At 32.8% G+C, this 17,945-nt stretch overlaps 2 protein-coding genes across 2 annotated transcripts in view; both read left to right on the forward strand.

Annotated features, from left to right (window-relative positions):
- Positions 1-4,381, forward strand: part of HELRODRAFT_88692 (hypothetical protein) — a gene marked incomplete at both ends in the record, with an annotated part of 12,344 nt that extends 7,963 nt beyond the window's left edge. Inside the window, 6 exons of the mRNA XM_009030181.1 lie at positions 612-781; positions 1,456-1,629; positions 1,689-1,780; positions 2,950-3,137; positions 3,314-3,384; positions 4,236-4,381. Coding sequence (XP_009028429.1) covers positions 612-781; positions 1,456-1,629; positions 1,689-1,780; positions 2,950-3,137; positions 3,314-3,384; positions 4,236-4,381 — 841 coding nt within the window. The remainder of the gene's footprint in view (positions 1-611; positions 782-1,455; positions 1,630-1,688; positions 1,781-2,949; positions 3,138-3,313; positions 3,385-4,235) is intronic.
- Positions 4,382-6,840: 2,459 nt separating this feature from the next.
- On the forward strand, positions 6,841-14,540 carry HELRODRAFT_186101 (hypothetical protein). The gene is made up of 13 exons (XM_009030207.1): positions 6,841-6,907; positions 9,065-9,330; positions 9,691-9,770; positions 10,101-10,183; positions 10,690-10,792; positions 11,081-11,173; positions 11,357-11,486; positions 11,570-11,715; positions 11,896-11,995; positions 12,443-12,554; positions 12,720-12,810; positions 13,045-13,252; positions 13,672-14,540. Exons 1-13 carry the CDS (start codon positions 6,849-6,851, stop codon positions 13,845-13,847), a joined length of 1,647 nt encoding a protein of 548 aa, XP_009028455.1. The 5' UTR covers positions 6,841-6,848; the 3' UTR covers positions 13,848-14,540.
- Positions 14,541-17,945: the final 3,405 nt, after the last annotated feature.

Consider the following 17,945-nt stretch of genomic DNA (forward strand, 5'->3'; position numbering starts at 1 on the left):
CAGTCTTCTTCACATCCATTATTTTAGGTAGAATAATTAAGTCGAGCCAAACTTCAAGTGTACANCTTCTTTTATTCAATAAAAGAAATAAAATAACAAACAAAATAATACAAATCAAACCTCTGTCCTTATTAAAACAAAACGATAAGTCCAAAATTAATCTATTAATAATACAACTGACAAGCAAGAGACCAAAACCTAAAATTAAGATAACAAACGACCAGCCTCTCTATATCTCAACTCGCGGCCTTTTATATGTTTTTACCGCCCTATCTACATAACGCTTTCTATATTATAGAAAATTCTATACTCCTATCTATACTCTTTTCCTATACTCAGAAAAGCGATACAGCACAGCAGCGTCGCATATATAGCATATCAAATAACAAAATATACATGCATAGAATGACTAGTAAAATATATAGATATGTATAGGCGGCACGCCTCAAAGACGCAATCATTATCATCACAATTTCACAAAATATACAGGCGGCATATTTCAATCGCGCAATCATTATCATCACCATACAGGCGGCATATCTCAATCGCGCAATCATTATCATCCCAATCGTCACAACTTCACAACTTTAATTTTTTGGTCATTTGCACAGAGAAGATCATGTAACTGAAGCGACGGACATTTTAGTAGAGAGAACAAGGCATCACAAAGGTTCCATCTACTGTGCATCGTTCAATGGTACTGGTGACCTCATAGTCACTGGCTCCAATGACAAGAGCATAAAGATCAATCGTTTCAATTTTGAAGAACTCTGTATTGTAGGTTTGTAATTGACAATAATTGATTGCTTAGTTAATTTAATTGTTGAAATTATGTTGAAATTTTCATCTTTACAAGTTTTTATCTGGCTTATTTAGTTTGACTTTGTTGTCATTGTGATTAAGATGACTGAGTTTAAAAGATGACTAAATAATATAGTTTATGAAAGGTTAAGAAATGTGGAGATGATATAAGTTAGCTCCAAATTAACCAATGGTGATCAGGACATGGTAAGGTGAGCATTTTTAATTTTTTGGTTGATTTGCCAGTGTGCTACATAGGCAGAATCTCCGAAATTATAAGTGTCTGAGTGTTAACTTTTTTACAAAGAGAAACTTAAAGATTTTACTTGAAATTTGTGAAGATTTTAAAATCGAAATTTATATGTTTATAAAGATTTGCGATTTTTGTCTCCGATAAAAACTTTTAAAAGTATCAGTTGGGAAGGATAAGAAAGAACATGTTACACTATAAAAATAAAAAAAAAGATTATTATCCTTTATTTGGTTATTAAAAGCCTCTAAAGGGGTTTCTATCAAAAATCAAGAATTACTGAATCGAATTTAATGTTGACTTGCAATTGTAATCTTGAGCATTCTTGCAACTTATTGATCTGCAAATTGATGGTGTTGAAGTGATGATAGCTAGAACATTCGATCATATCATTTGATGACCAGGTGCTGACACAGAACTGAATATCCACGATGGTACAGTGAGAGATGTGACGTTTATAAAAGAACAGAATATGTCGAGCGGCAGTCTTCTGATCAGTGGAGGGGCTGGAAACTGTCATATTCACATCACTGATTGCAACACCTCTCAAAACTTTAGGGTTTACTCTGGACACACTGGTCAGTTAGGCGTAGCTATTTTTTCAATTATGTTTTTTTAATTTTTTATTCAAATGCAGGGCACATATATTCACTGTATTCATGGGGAAATTGTACGTTCGTGAGTGGCTCGCAAGACAAGACAGCTCGGTTGTGGGACTTGAGAACATCCGTACCCATTTGTGTTATAAATGCTGAAGGTAGGTAGCTTGGTCGTGTGCTAAATTTGTTCATTTTATTCATTTGTTAAATTGTAAATTTATAAATTTGTAAATTTATAAATTTGTTTATTTATTTGTAAATTTATTATTATTATTATTATTTGTATTTATAAATTTGTTTATTTATTCATTTTATTCATTATTTTATTCATTTGTTCATTCATTTTATTCATTTTGTTAGGTTATTTGAGATTAAATTAGGTTAAGTTAAGTTAGTTCAGCTCAGATTAAGCTTAGGTTAGTTTTCAATTAGTTTTGACCAGATTTTATTTTAATAAGTTCGGCTGGGTTTAGATAGCTTAGATAAGGTTTAGATCGTTTAGTTTAGTTTACGTTGATGTGAATGCGACACCTAAAATTTTGAGCCGATTTGCGCATGTTAATGATGGATGTTCTAGAGGTAGTATGACTTTTTTTAAATTATTGTTATGAACGATTAATTTGAATGATTTACTTGAGACGGATTAGCAGACATGGAAGCAAAATGCCCGTTGAATTTGTCTCGGTTGACACTTTGATCAAATGATTTGGATAGTCAATCTGCTTTGTCTCTACTATTAGCGCTAACGTCTGATGGTGAATCAACGGATAAGAACTGGAACAAAATAAAAGCTACAGGGAACTTTGTTGATCCATCAAAAGCGACCCATAAAATGTTTTACAGTATATTTATTCATCAAAATTTGTTGGAGTATTTCTTAATCTTTCGATTGCTCTCCGGATTCTTCTAACATTATCAGTCACAGCTGCTAGGGCCAAAAGATGTTTTTCAAAGTTAAAAATAATAAAATTGTCTTGAGGTCTCAAATGTGCCGTGATCATTTGGTTGGTCTTGCTAAAAATCGGAAAAGAAATTGCCGGCTAATTGGATATGGGAGAATTAATAAAACAATTTGTTAAGTGTTCCTTAACATGAATTGATTTATTGGTGTGAAGTTTGCTTTCAAATGATTTTTTTAATAAATTAAAATAAGATTGAAGTTAGGATAATCAGATTTTGTTTTATTTTTCAAATCAAAAATGATTGGAGAGGGGTGGCAATAATCATGTTAAAGGCAGGATAATCACTGTTTTTGGCAGAGATGGCGATGACGACGAACTTATGAAATGAATGTGGAAGAATGTTGGCGTCAATACCATGATTATAATGAACACAGGTGGAAGTGCATTCGCATCAGTCTGTGTGGATCCATCGGGTCGATTAATGGCGTCTGGCCATGAAGACGCAAGTTGTATGCTGTGGGATGTCAGAGGCAACAAAGTCGTGCAAGTCTTCAGGCCTCATCATTCAGAAATCAGATCTGTCAGGTTGCCTCATACTTCGTTTCTTTCTCAACTGTTATCCATTTTCAAGCTTTTTTTCTAAAGTTTTATATTTACATCGCTCGGTAATTTATTGACTTTCAATGTATGTAGTGATTTATATTTTCACCTGTATCTTACATCATCAAATAATATTTATTATTACATCCTCAATTAATCAGGTTTTCCAACAATGCAAATTACCTCCTGACAGCTTCGTATGATCAAAAAATTGTTCTCTCTGATTTGCACGGTTTGAATGTTTTAAGATTATTTTTAAATATATCATTAATCTCCCTAAAAATTTTAGTTTCTATATTATTTTTTTATTTTCGGTAAACTTTTTACAGGGACGTTTGGCATGTTCGGAAATCAATAATTGATTGATTGATTTTCGGTAAACTTTTCAGTAATTCTCAGAAGAAATCATCGGCAGCGTTGCACAGTGTGCATGGTGGTCGGAGATTTCTTTCAATTCAAGCCCGTTCACTACATTGCAAACACAGCCACCGCACTATCTCACCATTTTACATTACCAGTTGTTGCACCATGTTACTTTATGACTTCGAATCTAATTACTGTCCTTTTGCCTAAATTAAATATTTTTAAAGATATTGTTATGTAGGTTTAGTGATTTCGACTGTTAATTTAGTCATTAATCTATATATCTTTCATCACCACACTAATTTATGACTGATATCCCAGGTTGTTCATTCAGTGTCTTCACACGCTTTTATATTCTACTGCAGCTTATTTATCAACGTTCCTACTACTTGCATTGATGAACGATGATAATAATAATAATATGTTATTTCTTCAGCACTCTATGCATTGCGTCACATGCACATAAAACGAATTAGTATCGATATCACGTCTAAAGCTTTTTAAAATTAAGCTGCTGAAACCGATAATCTGATTTACTCATAATGCTAATATTTAGGTTTTCGAATCACTGGATCACCATGGCTGAATGATCTTAGCTGATTACTGTCAAATCATTCATTGTTCTTCTAGTTGAGTAAAATTTAGATGGAAATTCTCGTGTCTCTTTGTTGTTCATTGTTGTGCTAGTTCAACGCTTGTGACTTTTACATATTTCATTAGGTGAATTGACAGGAAAATTGCCAAGTGTGGTTGTAGCCGAGCACAAAGACAAAGTGATCCAATGCAAGTGGCATCCGACCCAGTTATCATTTGTTAGTACATCAGCCGATCGCACCGCCATCTGTTGGGGCCTGCCTATGATTTGAATGAAAGGAATGTTTTTTGTTGGGCCCAGGATTTGAATGGAGTGAATGTTTATTGTTTGTTTTTGTCCTCTCTGATTATAATTGAATGTTCATTGTCGGAGATCCGTAATGTGATTTGAATGAATGTTTTCTGAAAGTAGTTTTGAATGATTTTATTGATTAGAAGAGAGCATCATCATGAATGTGAATTTTTGAACATTACGTCCCGAAGGTTGTGAAGTTTTTATTTAAATATCTTCACTGACTGCCTACTACTGAAATCTTTGTACTTGCTTTCGAAATAGATTGCATGGTTCGTTATTTCAATCTCTGTGCTGGCCAATTTTACTTCCTTGGTCATTATTTGCATTAACAGCGTACATATGCCGTGTTGATATTACATCATTTTGTAATCAAAATAATTTTAACTTGATATATCCAGTGTCTATAATCAAATAAAAAATTAACATTTTTGTCATATAAATATAATTGTTAATACTTTTGACTCTTAATTTTTTTGTAACAGATGGTATTATTTAAAGTTTTTAAATTTTTGTCATCCTAATGTTAGAAACATTTTATCATTTGTTTTCTAGTCAAAGTATTTCTTCAAATACTAACATTCAACACATTTTATCAATCAAATAGATGGTTTTTATAAATAAGACGTGTAATTGTTGTCACTTATACATCAAAGTAATTTCAAGAATCTCCGTTACAAAGTCTTTAAAAACTTCACTTAAGTCTGCATTACCGTCAGTGTATTGGAGTCAAATGAACGAAATTCCTATATGAATTTAAAGAATTTTGGACTGAAAATAACTCTGCTGGTCGTAACTTTTTAAATAAAATTGTAAAACAAAAGTTGAAAAAGTCTGAACCCGGGGTTGGAGTCGGTGTCGAAAAACTTTCAATCAAGGAGTCACGGCGTAGGACACGACGCCTTGGTTAAAAAAAGTAAATTGATTTTTTTTCTCAGCTGGGTTTCATTTCTGTTGAAGACCTTATTCTAATACGTCACAATTATTGATAACTTTTTAAAACCAAGAACTAAAGTTATAATATTTGCCGGTGGATCCAGAATTTTGCGGTGGGTAATGATTTTAAAGTTGATGATCTTTTAAAAATCGTCGTAAATTCCAGTTTATTCCTGTTTCGGAGGGGAAGTGGTTTTCAAAATTTTTAGTTGAGGACGTTTTTTATACTAATTTCCGTTTACTTCGATATTATATTACACCGAAACTTCAGCATTTACTTTTTTCAAGGTCTGGTGGAAGATGTATTCCTGCATCCCCGATCCCCCTTAGATCCGTCACTGTATACGGAGGAAACACCTTAACAGCTTCCAATAACTTTACTGCTTCAAAAAGAAAAAAATGTTATTTGTTCCGATTCCATACACTTAAACACTGATTATTATTAATTCCTAGTTCGTTTCTTAAAACTTGACATAACTTTTCCGTTCTTTCAATTTACAAATAAATATGCGTAGAACAAGATACGATGGAATGTCCTTGTACGAATAAAACAAATTTACGTATAAAAAGTATTGCCGCCGTATATATAGGATACAAAATACATATTCTAAATCATATACTTAGAATTCTAAGTGAATTATGTTGTTTTTCATATCTATCTCTGTCTTTCTTCAATAATCGCTTGGTATGACTCTGTGTCTTAAACTTAATCATTCTAAATTTGAATTATATATATAATTTGTTTTAATAAATCTTAACACTCTATTACTATTCCTTCTATTATCATACCCAATTCTCAAACTCTTGATGTTTCTAGCAAGTTTCGTAGTCTAGGCTTTATCTTTGATTCTAGCATGTCTCTTTTTTCTCAGATTAATAGTGTTGCTAGAAGTTCCTACTTTCATCGTCGTAGAATAAAAACTTTTGCTTTTTCTTGACGATCCTACTCTTCTCCTTCTTGTTACTTCTTTAGTTTTACCTAGGATTGATTATTGTAACTCGCTCTCTACTATGGTCTTCCTGATTCTACATTCTATCCTTTAAGTAAAGCTTTTAACTCTGCTACTCGTCTTGTTGCTCGTGCCCCTTTCTTTTCCCATATATCTTCATATCTTGCACTGGCTACCTAGAAAATATAGAATAATTTTTAAAATTTTCACATTTATGTAAGTCTTCATATAAATTATTTCCTTCTTGTTCTCACTTCTTCCATACTCGTGTTAAAGACTCTTGCTTAAATCTGCTTTTGTTTTTTCTAGCCCTTTTCTCTAGAACTCTTTACCTCCTTCTTTGACTTTTTCAATCACTTAAGAAGTTCAGAGCGGATCTCAAGACCCAATTGTTTGCAAAATTTATTGAGGAGCACTGTTGAACATCGCAGAAATAGCGCTTTATAAAGTAATTGATTGATTGATTGATTATTTCTGTATACTTAACTATTTCATAAGAAATTTTTTTCTTTTCAGAATCGAGTTCAACTTTTACGCTGCGTTGCTCCCAGTGTTTTTAAAATGGCCGCTTTAAATCGAATCAAGATTGTTTTTAATTATAAATTACAGAAAAACTTAAGGTTCTTTTAACAACTTTTTGCTTATAGATCATTTTTTTAATTTTTTTTTATTTAGATTAGTTTTAAAGTAATCATGGTTAAATCTCTTCTTTACTCTAACAGACAATACATTTAATTAGGGGTCTCATGGCCCAGTGGTTAGCATGGATTAAGGTACGAAGAACATAATAAAAGATAATATATCTGTAACATTGTAAGTGGTTCTGCGTATGTCAGAGCTGCAATAACAAAGACTAAAAAAAATTAAAAACTTTTTTTTAATTACACACCAGGCTACATCTGCAGTAAGTAAATAATTAAATACTGCTGTGTTTAGTTTAAAAAAAATTGGCAAAAGGGTCATTTTCTGTCAACCTAAACTGCGGTCCATGCCTGACTATTTCCAATTTTTTCAAATTTTAGCAGTAAGTACCTCAATGCATTTCATGACAAAAGAATTTTTTATAAAAACTTTCAATTATTTTTCAAGTTAGGAAGATTTTTTTGACTGCACCCTCAAATTTTTGGGTAAAACTTGAGATTGGTACTCCTATGGTATCGTAAATAGGCGGAGTTAATTTATTAAAAGTACATTATGATTGTTTGTAAACATGGAGGATACTATAGGAGTACCTATCTCACGTTTTACCCAAGAAGGGAACTGCTGCTGCATGCCTGTGCACGTTGGGGATTACTTTGTAACACTGGCTGATGATGAAATGGTTTTGCCAATTTTACCATTATTTTCTCCCAGTTGTAATTTATACTACTCGTCATAAAGTAGGTGACAGTATAAAAGGACCTAACATAAGTTTCAAGACTCCCGGTTTCACCTGTGTTAAATTGTCATTTAAAAATTTGTTAAACTGTAAAGTGTGCCATCAGCATCACGTTGCTTGAAAAATGAGCCTGAAAGGCAAACCCCCTTGTCTCAGAGTCTTGCATAGCCAAATCCCAAAAAGAGGGATACTTTTTGGCTTTTACTGAAATGTGGTAAAAGTGTCATTGAGTAATGGCAATGGCCCAACTACATTATATTTCATTTTCAATGTTTTGTAAAACTCATCCAAATTTTGTTATCTCAAATTGATATATAACAATAAAGAATTTTTCATAGTAAGCATAATAATAAATTAGTAATAATTTAATAAAATATTGATTTCAAACTTTGTAAGTTATTTATTTGTTATCAAATCAACTAGAAAATAAAAACTGTAAAATAACCTGTATCAACAAAAACGCTTATCAAATTTGGACACTAAAGATGGCAAATTTTTAATGTGTAAAGTGGCAATATTCAGACAGCTATGGGCTTTACCTATTAATAACTTTGATGTGATTTCAATTAAATTTGAATAATTTATTCAGTGGAAACACTGCCACTAGTGCTTTTTTTAAATAGAAATTTAAATTTAAATAGAAAGCAGCCAACTGACAAATGATTGCGTATGGTTTTTGGAATCAAACGGCCAATGGTTTTCATGAAAGAGTATAAGGAGCATTTACTGCATAATTTATTTTATGGCATTAGCCAATCATTTAAAATAACACATAAAATGAGACATGGCTATTTCACTTTTCATAATTTTATTTCACTAGAGTGGAATTAATTTATACAAATAAAATTACATATTCAAACTCCGAAGAACTAATTAAAAATTTACAAAGTGTGAGCTTATGTCTCTTAAACAATATAATTAAAGCTATTATCGATCAAAAAGTTCAAGTGAAATAACTGCAAAAAGTAACTCCATTTCATGGCTTTGAAATTAAGAGTTTCAATTGACAAATTTTTTTATTTGATTGTATTTGAAATATCAGATGTAGATACTAGAAGTTGTTGAGTTGTTAAAAATGTAAAAATGCTTTCCATGTAATGTCAATGTAGGCTTGTGGTTGATTACACATTAATTTGGTTGTAGTTAAATTGGACAAATAGATTTCATAGCATGGGTCAATATTTTTGAAGTACTCTCCATGATGATGGAATTAGTTATGTTTTCATTTATCATGTCAGCAAAATGCTGCAAATAATATATGACATTCATAATAAGTAGCATTCATCATTTGGGAGATTTATTAACAAAGAATTTCTAATTTATATTATCTTAAGACTAATTTTTTATATTTTTTTTCCCTTAAAATTTAGTTATATAAATGATATTTTATTTGCTGTAGATTTCAGCACAAGTACACAAATCAAACCTATTCTCTGAACAGGAGACATCTTTCTTCTTCAATTGTAAATCCATTGTTGTCTAGCAATCCTCAAAATCCAGTTGATAAAGTAACAAATATTCCCCTAACACATTCAATTCCATGGCTTGCTAATCCACAGTATGCGATACCGACAACAGATCAGCATGACACCAAGGTTACGAAACTTGAGAACGGATTGCAGGTGGCCACTCAGGCAAAGTTTGGCATGTTTTGCACAGTTGGAGGTGAACTTTAATTTACTTATTCATTTAACAACTCATTTGACAAATTTTGTTTAAAAAAATTTTATCTTAAATCATTTTTGTCAATTAAAGAAATTAAATTTTTTAAAATGTTTATTTTATATATTGTTTAAAATTGTTTTTTTAACAACATGTTTTATAATTTGATATCTCTAAAAGTATATTTATAAAATTACATCTTTTTTTAGGAGTTTTGTTTATTAATAACAAAATATTTATTATGTTATTTTATTTGTTATCATCTATTGAGAATCAAATGTTATTGAGAATTTTGAGGTTATTGAAATGTTATGTTATTGAGAATCATGTTAAACCTTCAATTGAAATTGTGTTTCTTTTTAGTGTTAATTGACTCTGGATCACGATATGAGGTGCATCACAAAAGTGGGACTAGTCATTTCCTTGAAAAACTTGCTTTCTCGGTTTGTAATTTTTTTTTCAATTTTCATTTGTTTTTGCTTCATATTGTATTTTCGCATACGTTTATTAGACTAACATGATTATAGAGATTAGATGGTAATACCTTGATTTTTGTTTGTTTGCATGTTTTGTACAACAAATGAACTCATTTGTTTTATGTACAAAGCAGACCTAGACATTTTGATTTTAAAGCAAGTTATGTTATGCAAGACAAACTTTTACAATAGAATGGTGGGTTCTGTATAATATATGCACGTAGGCGGGCACACACCTGCATTCACATTGCATGATAACGAAACTGAATTTAATAGATAATGTTTAATTTTTGCCAGTCGACGTCTAAATTTCCAAACAAAGATGCCATCTTGCAAACGTTGGAGAACCATGGAGGGATATGTGATTGCCAAGGATCAAGGTATTTTCTTCTTTAAAGAAACTGCCAATCATCTTATTACACCATTGTACAGCATTCCATTTTTTAGTCACAAGTCACCCGCATTTTAATTTAAAATGTATATAATTTATGCTTGTTGATGTTTATTGTGTAATGATGATCATTTTACAATCTGTCAACTGCTAAATTAATTTTTTGATGATTGCAGCAGTATTTATACTGGTCTATAAATTTGCTTTATTAATTTTATTATTTCATTCAATTCAGCTACGGTTTCAAACAGACTGTGTTAATCTAAAAAATTGGCTTCCTTATTTGATTATTTTTGTCTTCTTCCTTTATAACCTGAAATAAATAGCATCAATAGATTGGTATGATTAGGACCAAGAAGTGAAGCAGTATCTTTGTATGCAATGTTGTTATCAGCACGAGACAACGTTTATTTGAAGATGTGATTTGAACATTTCATTTAAATAATGGTCATTTCTTTGTATTGAGGTAATAAAAATTTATCTACTTAATTCAAGGGATACGTTGATATATGCAGTGTCCGCATCGGCGGATGGCTTACCTGATGTGGTCGAACTCTTGTCACAAGTCACTCTCAAGCCCAGCATAACAAATGAAGAGGTCAGTTGCTCGTTTGGTGAGGCAGATGTGAACGAATTCTTTTATAAAGTTTTGATTGTTTACTCTGGAAATAAACTCAACGTTCATCATGTTATTCTGGCTTGTCATTATTTACATTTTTTATTGCAATGTAACTATTCTGCCATATTTATTTTTCAACTATTTGTCAACAAATGGAACAAGCTTTTTGTAAGCTAATGAATTTTGCTAAATGAATGCTGTTTGTCGCAATGATTTGAAATGTTTGTACTTGTGGACACTTAATGCTTCCTTCCATCCTGTCCACAGATCGAGTATGCTCGCCAGGCCATCGAGTTTGAACTTGAATCCATCAACATGCGGCCTGACCCTGAACCTCTCCTCGTCGAACTCATCCACTCTGTAGGTCGATTGTTCTGTTCTGTCTGCGTGGTTCCATGAGGGATGCCTCGTTGGATTGATTGGTGGTCTATGATGATGATCAATGGTTTAAATGAGGTAACATGAACAGAAATAACATGATGGAAGTAATGTAAATTGTAGAAACTCTAGCAGCTCATGATTGTTTGCACAATTGACTAACAGGCAGCCTATGTGAACAACACCTTGGGTCTTCCGAAGATGTGTCCTGCAGAGAATGTGTCCCAGATCGATCGAGGCACGATCTTGAACTACTTCAATCAGTATCACACTCCTGAGCGCATGGTTCTTGCAGGTACTTGTTCATCTTCAATCATCTCATCAAGCTATCCAGGTGTTCCTTATTAGATGAAAATAATAAATGTTGACTTCTGCCAGGTGTTGGTGTTGACCATGAGGAACTGGTGGCTCTCGCTCGCAGACACTTCACTTCGCAGCCCACGTGGACAGGCGACCCTGTTGTCAACACACATCCAAAGAATAAGGATCTATCTGTTGCCCAGTATACTGGAGGAAGTAGGGAGGTTAGCTGCCGTTCTTTTCATTTCAGTCAGAAACTTTTTTTTATCATTTATTTATGTATTTGGGGCTTGTCTGCTTTGTATTTCTAAATTACTTGATTGAGCAGTTTCAAACGAAATGACTGTTAATGATGTAAATTTCTTGATAATTCTGTTGAGATTATTTTGTTGAATGTAATGTAGGTGGTGAAGGACCTGTCAGACGTCAGCCTCGGTCCCACTCCCATGCCCGAACTGGCTCATTTCGTTGTTGGTCTGGAAAGTTGTTCCCACAAACATGAAGGTTGGTTCTTACGTTATTTGGTGTTCATTTTGAGTTACACTCAATTGAAATGTAATCGTTTTATTATTTCATTTTTATTATTTTAATTCTTTTATTGTTGTCTTAATGTCTATCTCTGCATTTTTTAGGATCTGACTTTCCTAGAGAATGTTCAAGCAGATTTTAAATGTTGACTGTTGTCTTCTTTTTCATTGACCATCTACATTAATGAAGTTGTTTCTTGCTTGACATTTGTTGGTTTGTTTGCTGCAGCAAAACTAATTTGATACAGTTGCATAACGTTACCAGTGTTCGCCATCATTTCTGTCCTGTCTTCTGATTCATGTTATCTGCAGAGGATGATGGGTGATACAATAATAACGTGATGAGTTGCTGATAGTTGTATGCCTGTCAGTGTTCTTCTCAAAGAAATATATTAACAAATTTTACTATTGCCAAATAATGAAGACTTCGTAGCGACGTGCGTGCTGAACATGCTGATGGGGGGTGGAGGGTCGTTCTCCGCTGGAGGACCGGGCAAGGGAATGTACACCAGACTCTACCTCAACGTACTCAACAGGTCCACATCTTCACCGCTCTATTGTCACTTTTCATTCTATTCATTCGATTTATATTGTAACAGTAGATAGAGCATTCCAGTGTTTTCTGTCATGATTTTTGAAAAACGTCACTGCTTTTCATTAGCACAATGAATTTTGATATGTCATTATAACGAACGATACAGACATCACTGGATCCACAATGCCACGGCATTCAACCACGCCTACAATGATTCAGGTCTGTTCTGCATACATGCCAGTTCACATCCATCCAGTGTTAGTTTATCAATTCATTGACCCGTTCATCCTTTTGATGGTTTGATTTGTTAAAACCAATTGCGTGATTTGGTCAAACAGCTTCTTGCAACTATTACTGTTAAATTCATAAACACACATTCCTGCCGTTCTGTATAATCTCAAACGGCACAAAGAAGTATAGTTAACTGTATTGTATGTATACCACGACAACTCATCAACATCTCACAATGACGCAACACATCAACGAACCAGTTGAAAGAGCTGACAGATGTGATCCTGCGTGAACTGGTTAACACGCAGAACGACATCTCACCTGATGAACTGAACAGAGCCAAGACTCAACTGCAGTCCATGTTACTCATGAACTTGGAGGCCAGACCCGTCGTTTTTGAAGATGTCGGCAGGCAAGTCCTCTCCAATGGCAAACGAATGCCATCTGAGTACTACTGCGACTTGATACGTTAGTAACCCTTTGTTATATTCGACTGATTTGCAACATTTTGAGGTCATGCTTTGATAATGACCATTTGTTGTAAATAATTATAAATAGTGACTCTTTTGTGACAGTTCCTAATTGACGTTTTTGTTGTCGTGTGGATGATTTCAAAATGTGAACTTAATAACGAAATCAATGGTTCATGGTTGTCCTTTTATAAATACCCTAAAATCTGTTAAAGACTCCAATGTATATATGGTTTGAAAAGTTATTTGTTATATCTATCGCTAGCGTACATCTAGTTGCATATTAATGTTTCGACCATTAGTACCTAATATTTTATTGGCTACATAGTTATAGAGAGTATTGTAATGAAGATTAGAATGACAATTGTGAGGACATGATTAACCAGGTAATCACATGTAACGTGATTATTAATGCAGAGAAGATAACAGAGGCTGACGTCCAACGAGTGGCTCGGAAGATGCTGACCAGCAGACCTTCAGTTGCTGCCCTCGGCAACCTCAACGAACTACCCAAGTACGACGACATCAGGAATGTCATCAACAGTCACATTGGAAGTTTATCAAAAAGATTTTCTCTCTTCAGATCATCGTAGTTCATTTTCGTCTGATCGCCAATGAACTGTCGTGTCGTTCGTTTGTCAGTCAAATGGTTCAGTAGTTATTTGATTGAAGAAAAAAATTGACGAGTTTTGCGTTGTTAACTGATTTATTGTTACTTTATTAATAATTGCAAATGTACATAACTCAATCCAACAATATGCAATGGCTTTTAATTATTGCAACAATTAATTTCCTTTGTTGATTCGTTGTGCGCTGAAATTGTCGAGAAATCCATCTGATATTATTTAATGTTTGAAATGATTTGCAGTTTCCCCTGTTTTGTTTTCACTTTTTGAAGCTACAAATTCATAGCCAACCAACGCGCTCCATTTTCGCAAAAAAAGTTGTTGAACATTTAATAATTTAGCGTTTTCGACAATTTATATCAACTGTTATTCCGGGAAGAGGCTACGTTCGTATAATAAATAAGCATCTGTCTGTTTTCCTTAAACCTGTAAAATCCGTGATTGATTAAAGTCGCGCAGACACTGACCCGCGTTAGATTTGATTAAATGTTCTAGCTCTAGATTGTAGTTAATTGATGAATTATCTCTTATCTAATGCTTTTATTTTATTATTTTATAATAAATTTAATTTCGCGTTAAATTATACATCTGGGTAATTAATCACTGACGGTTGAAAACTTCTACAATGTTTGTGAATAAATATCTTTATTCTAAGTTATTGGTCAATTTTCGAAATAGATTCAAATAAATACACATCACGAAGTTATTGAAGGAGCGACAGTCAAATCGTGTTTTTAAGAAGATGAATATGTGTAGAGGTATGCAATCGTCTTTAATACCGAAAATTTGTCAGTGTGTTGTAAAACAAAAATAACGTAATTTTACTAAGAAAAACATCGACAAATTTAAAGTGATTTTTAAAGTAATTTTTTATTTAGTAGTGATAATAAAGAAAAACTATGATTTAAAAGTTAAAAAATTTTTGGAATTCGGAACCCGGACTTGGGAATTTTTACCTGAAATCGGAGTTTTTTGAGGGGCCGGACCGACCTCTGCCTAATATATTCGATAATGATATAATATCGTTAAAATCAAGCAAACACATTTATCATAGCTTTTTGAATTAAATAAAAAAAATTGACTCTTTCGAAGCATACTGAACACATAAAATTTTATAAACTATAATATTTTTAGGATAGAAATTGAAAAAGTGCAAAACGAAACGTCATATAAGCTTATTGACTTATAGCCTTCTCACAAGGGGTCACCAATTTGTCGATCCTCTTTCCTACCTCGAAAGTGACATCCTTCATGGACAGCCCTTTACCTCAGTGTGCGTAAAATAACGACAATAGTAACCAACGATTAAACCGAGATAAAAAAAATGGAATAAAAAGATCAATAATTTTCTTAAAAATTCAAAATGTTAAGAGCGTGTAAATCGGGTATTTGAGTTTTTTCTGTGCATAATGTGTGCGACTTGCGCGTATGTATTCGTGTGTACTGTGTATGCGTGTGTGCCTAAGCCTACGTGTCCATGTGTGTCATTATGCCTTTACGTTAGAGTACTTTTCTAAGTTTTTTTGTGATATGATACAAAAATAGACAATTTGCTTAATAATTAAAAAACAAATGTTTCAATCATTAATAAAAACTTCGGATTATATGGTTTGAAATAATTTGTCGCATTCAATCATACCCAGTGTGTTCGCGTAAACATAACTTTTTATTGTCATGATCTCGTTGTGAAGATAAGATTGTCATTGAACTTTGGTTGGTGCTAGCAAGTGTTTGATTGTACGTATGCATATGCGTACGTACATGCTTTTGACTGTATGCTTATATGTATGCCTGCCAGTGACTGTACTGTGACTGAACTGTGTACTGTACATAAAAAAGTACGTTCCTGCTTGTGTGCATAGGTGATCTCATGTGAGGTGTATCCATTTTATTTTTAAAATTAAATTCTCACAGGTATCACATGTAAAACATAGAATGATCTAAAAAGGAAAATAAAGCAAAATACAATATAATACAAACTATGACGGACAATCATGCAACATAAATAAAATACCGTTCGATTTTGTTTATGTGTGTATGGTGTGTGTATGGTGTGCATATGCGTTTGTAAGAGGAAGATATGGAATCAAATTCGAAATAATATTTGCTGTTACCAACGCGGTAACTTGGATAGCTTTTTAACAGAAGCTTAAATAAATTAATAAAACATAAAACAAAATAAAAATCCAATTTTTATATGGCGAATCGATGTGTTAATGTTAACATCATTAGTGTTTAACAAACAGCCCCAACGTCATGATCATTTCATCACAATGAGATTTTATCAGAATGCTAAAGAAAATTTTTGTCTGCACAAATATCTTTCCTTCATCGACAAATTCATCCTCACATTTGTGTGCTTGATAGTAAAAAATTTGCACACGGACAACATCAAGAATTTAAACATTACCAGTGTTCATGTGCTGCTTGCTATTAAATTATTCTCGCTTTTATGTGAGAGTAATTTTAGTTGTCAATCTTAATTTAACTTTTATTTTGAATGAATCGTTAACAAAACCATAAACTTTATTAAACTTAGTGTTAAAACAATGAAAAATACAAGTGTGAGTTTATAAATGTTTCATGTTGTTGTTCGTGCTGAGCTGATGTTCCATCTCAACGACGATGGCTTCAATTGCTCTTCCATCGTTGCGTTCGAACGTAATAGCAAATTATTTTTTGACAACAATCTATAAATTTTGTAAAGATGTCGTCAGGGTGCTCTTTAGTGATATTCAATCGACTTTTGAATAAAAGAAAAATAATCCATTCTTTACATTGTAAACATTTATTCGCCACATTATAATAATTTGTTCATTACATTATAATAATTTATTCATCAGATTATAATAATTAATTCTCGAGATTTATGTATGTAACCATCTCGAAAGCCTCATCTCATTGAATTACTTCGCTTTGAAATATGATTACGGTTAACATACGCGTTGAATAATTTGTAAATTAATGCAAATTCACACAACACAACTGGCCCATACAAATATAAACGTATACCGCAGAAGATTGATAAATAAAACAAAACACACACAAACAAACACGCAAAAACACACACATACACAGACACGCATATATATATAGATATATATATATATATATATATATATAATATATATATATTATATATATATATGTATCCAGTATATGTATATATATATATATAATTATCATTATTATTACGGAAAATTATATACAGCGCTTTTTAATTGTTGAAACTCAAAAGCGCTACTGAATCATAGACAAATAAGACGGACGTTTTAAACTGACTTCAAAATTGTAAATATGATAGGTTAGGGTCACGTAAGTAAGGAGGTAAACCATTCCAAACAACCGGGCCAAGAACCGTAAAGTTGCGGGAACCCGTCGCTAACTTTGTAGTCGGGATAAAAATAAATTGCGCTCGGTTGATCGGAAGGAGTGTTTTGAAAAATGAGATTTGTATGATTTCAATCTATCAATTAGATAGGGAGGTGCTGCATTATTGACACATTTAAACATCAAAACTGCTAACTTGAAGAAAACACGTTTCTCAACCCTCAACCAGTGCAACCTATTCAAAATAGGCGTAACATGATCGAACCACGAACCACCCAAAACAAGCTTGGCCGCACGATTCTGTATTGACTGAAGCTTTGAAAAAAACCTTTTGATGACACCATAAAAAAGACCATTGCAATAGTCCAGTCTAGAAAAAACGAAAGAGGAAATCAAACTTTGAAGAACAGACGTGTTTAGTGATTTATTGACATTGCGTAATAAACGCAATTGGTTGGAGCAGACTCTCACTAAACTATTAATATGTAAATCCATCTTTAGGTTTGAGTCAATAACTACTCCAAGACTACGGACAGATGTGGAAAATTCCATGATATCATTGCCAATACAGATTGATGAAATTTTGACCTTTGACAAGATACCAATAACTGAATATCATCAACAAAGGCGTGGGAGCTGAACTCATATTTTTGAATAATATCAAAAACATCAGCAGTGTACATAAGAAACAACAGAGGTCTTAACACAGATCCCTGGGGGACACCAAAAGATAGT

This window comes from Helobdella robusta, assembly GCF_000326865.2.
Source record: "Helobdella robusta unplaced genomic scaffold HELROscaffold_66, whole genome shotgun sequence".
Classification (NCBI taxonomy): Eukaryota; Metazoa; Annelida; class Clitellata; order Rhynchobdellida; family Glossiphoniidae; genus Helobdella; species Helobdella robusta.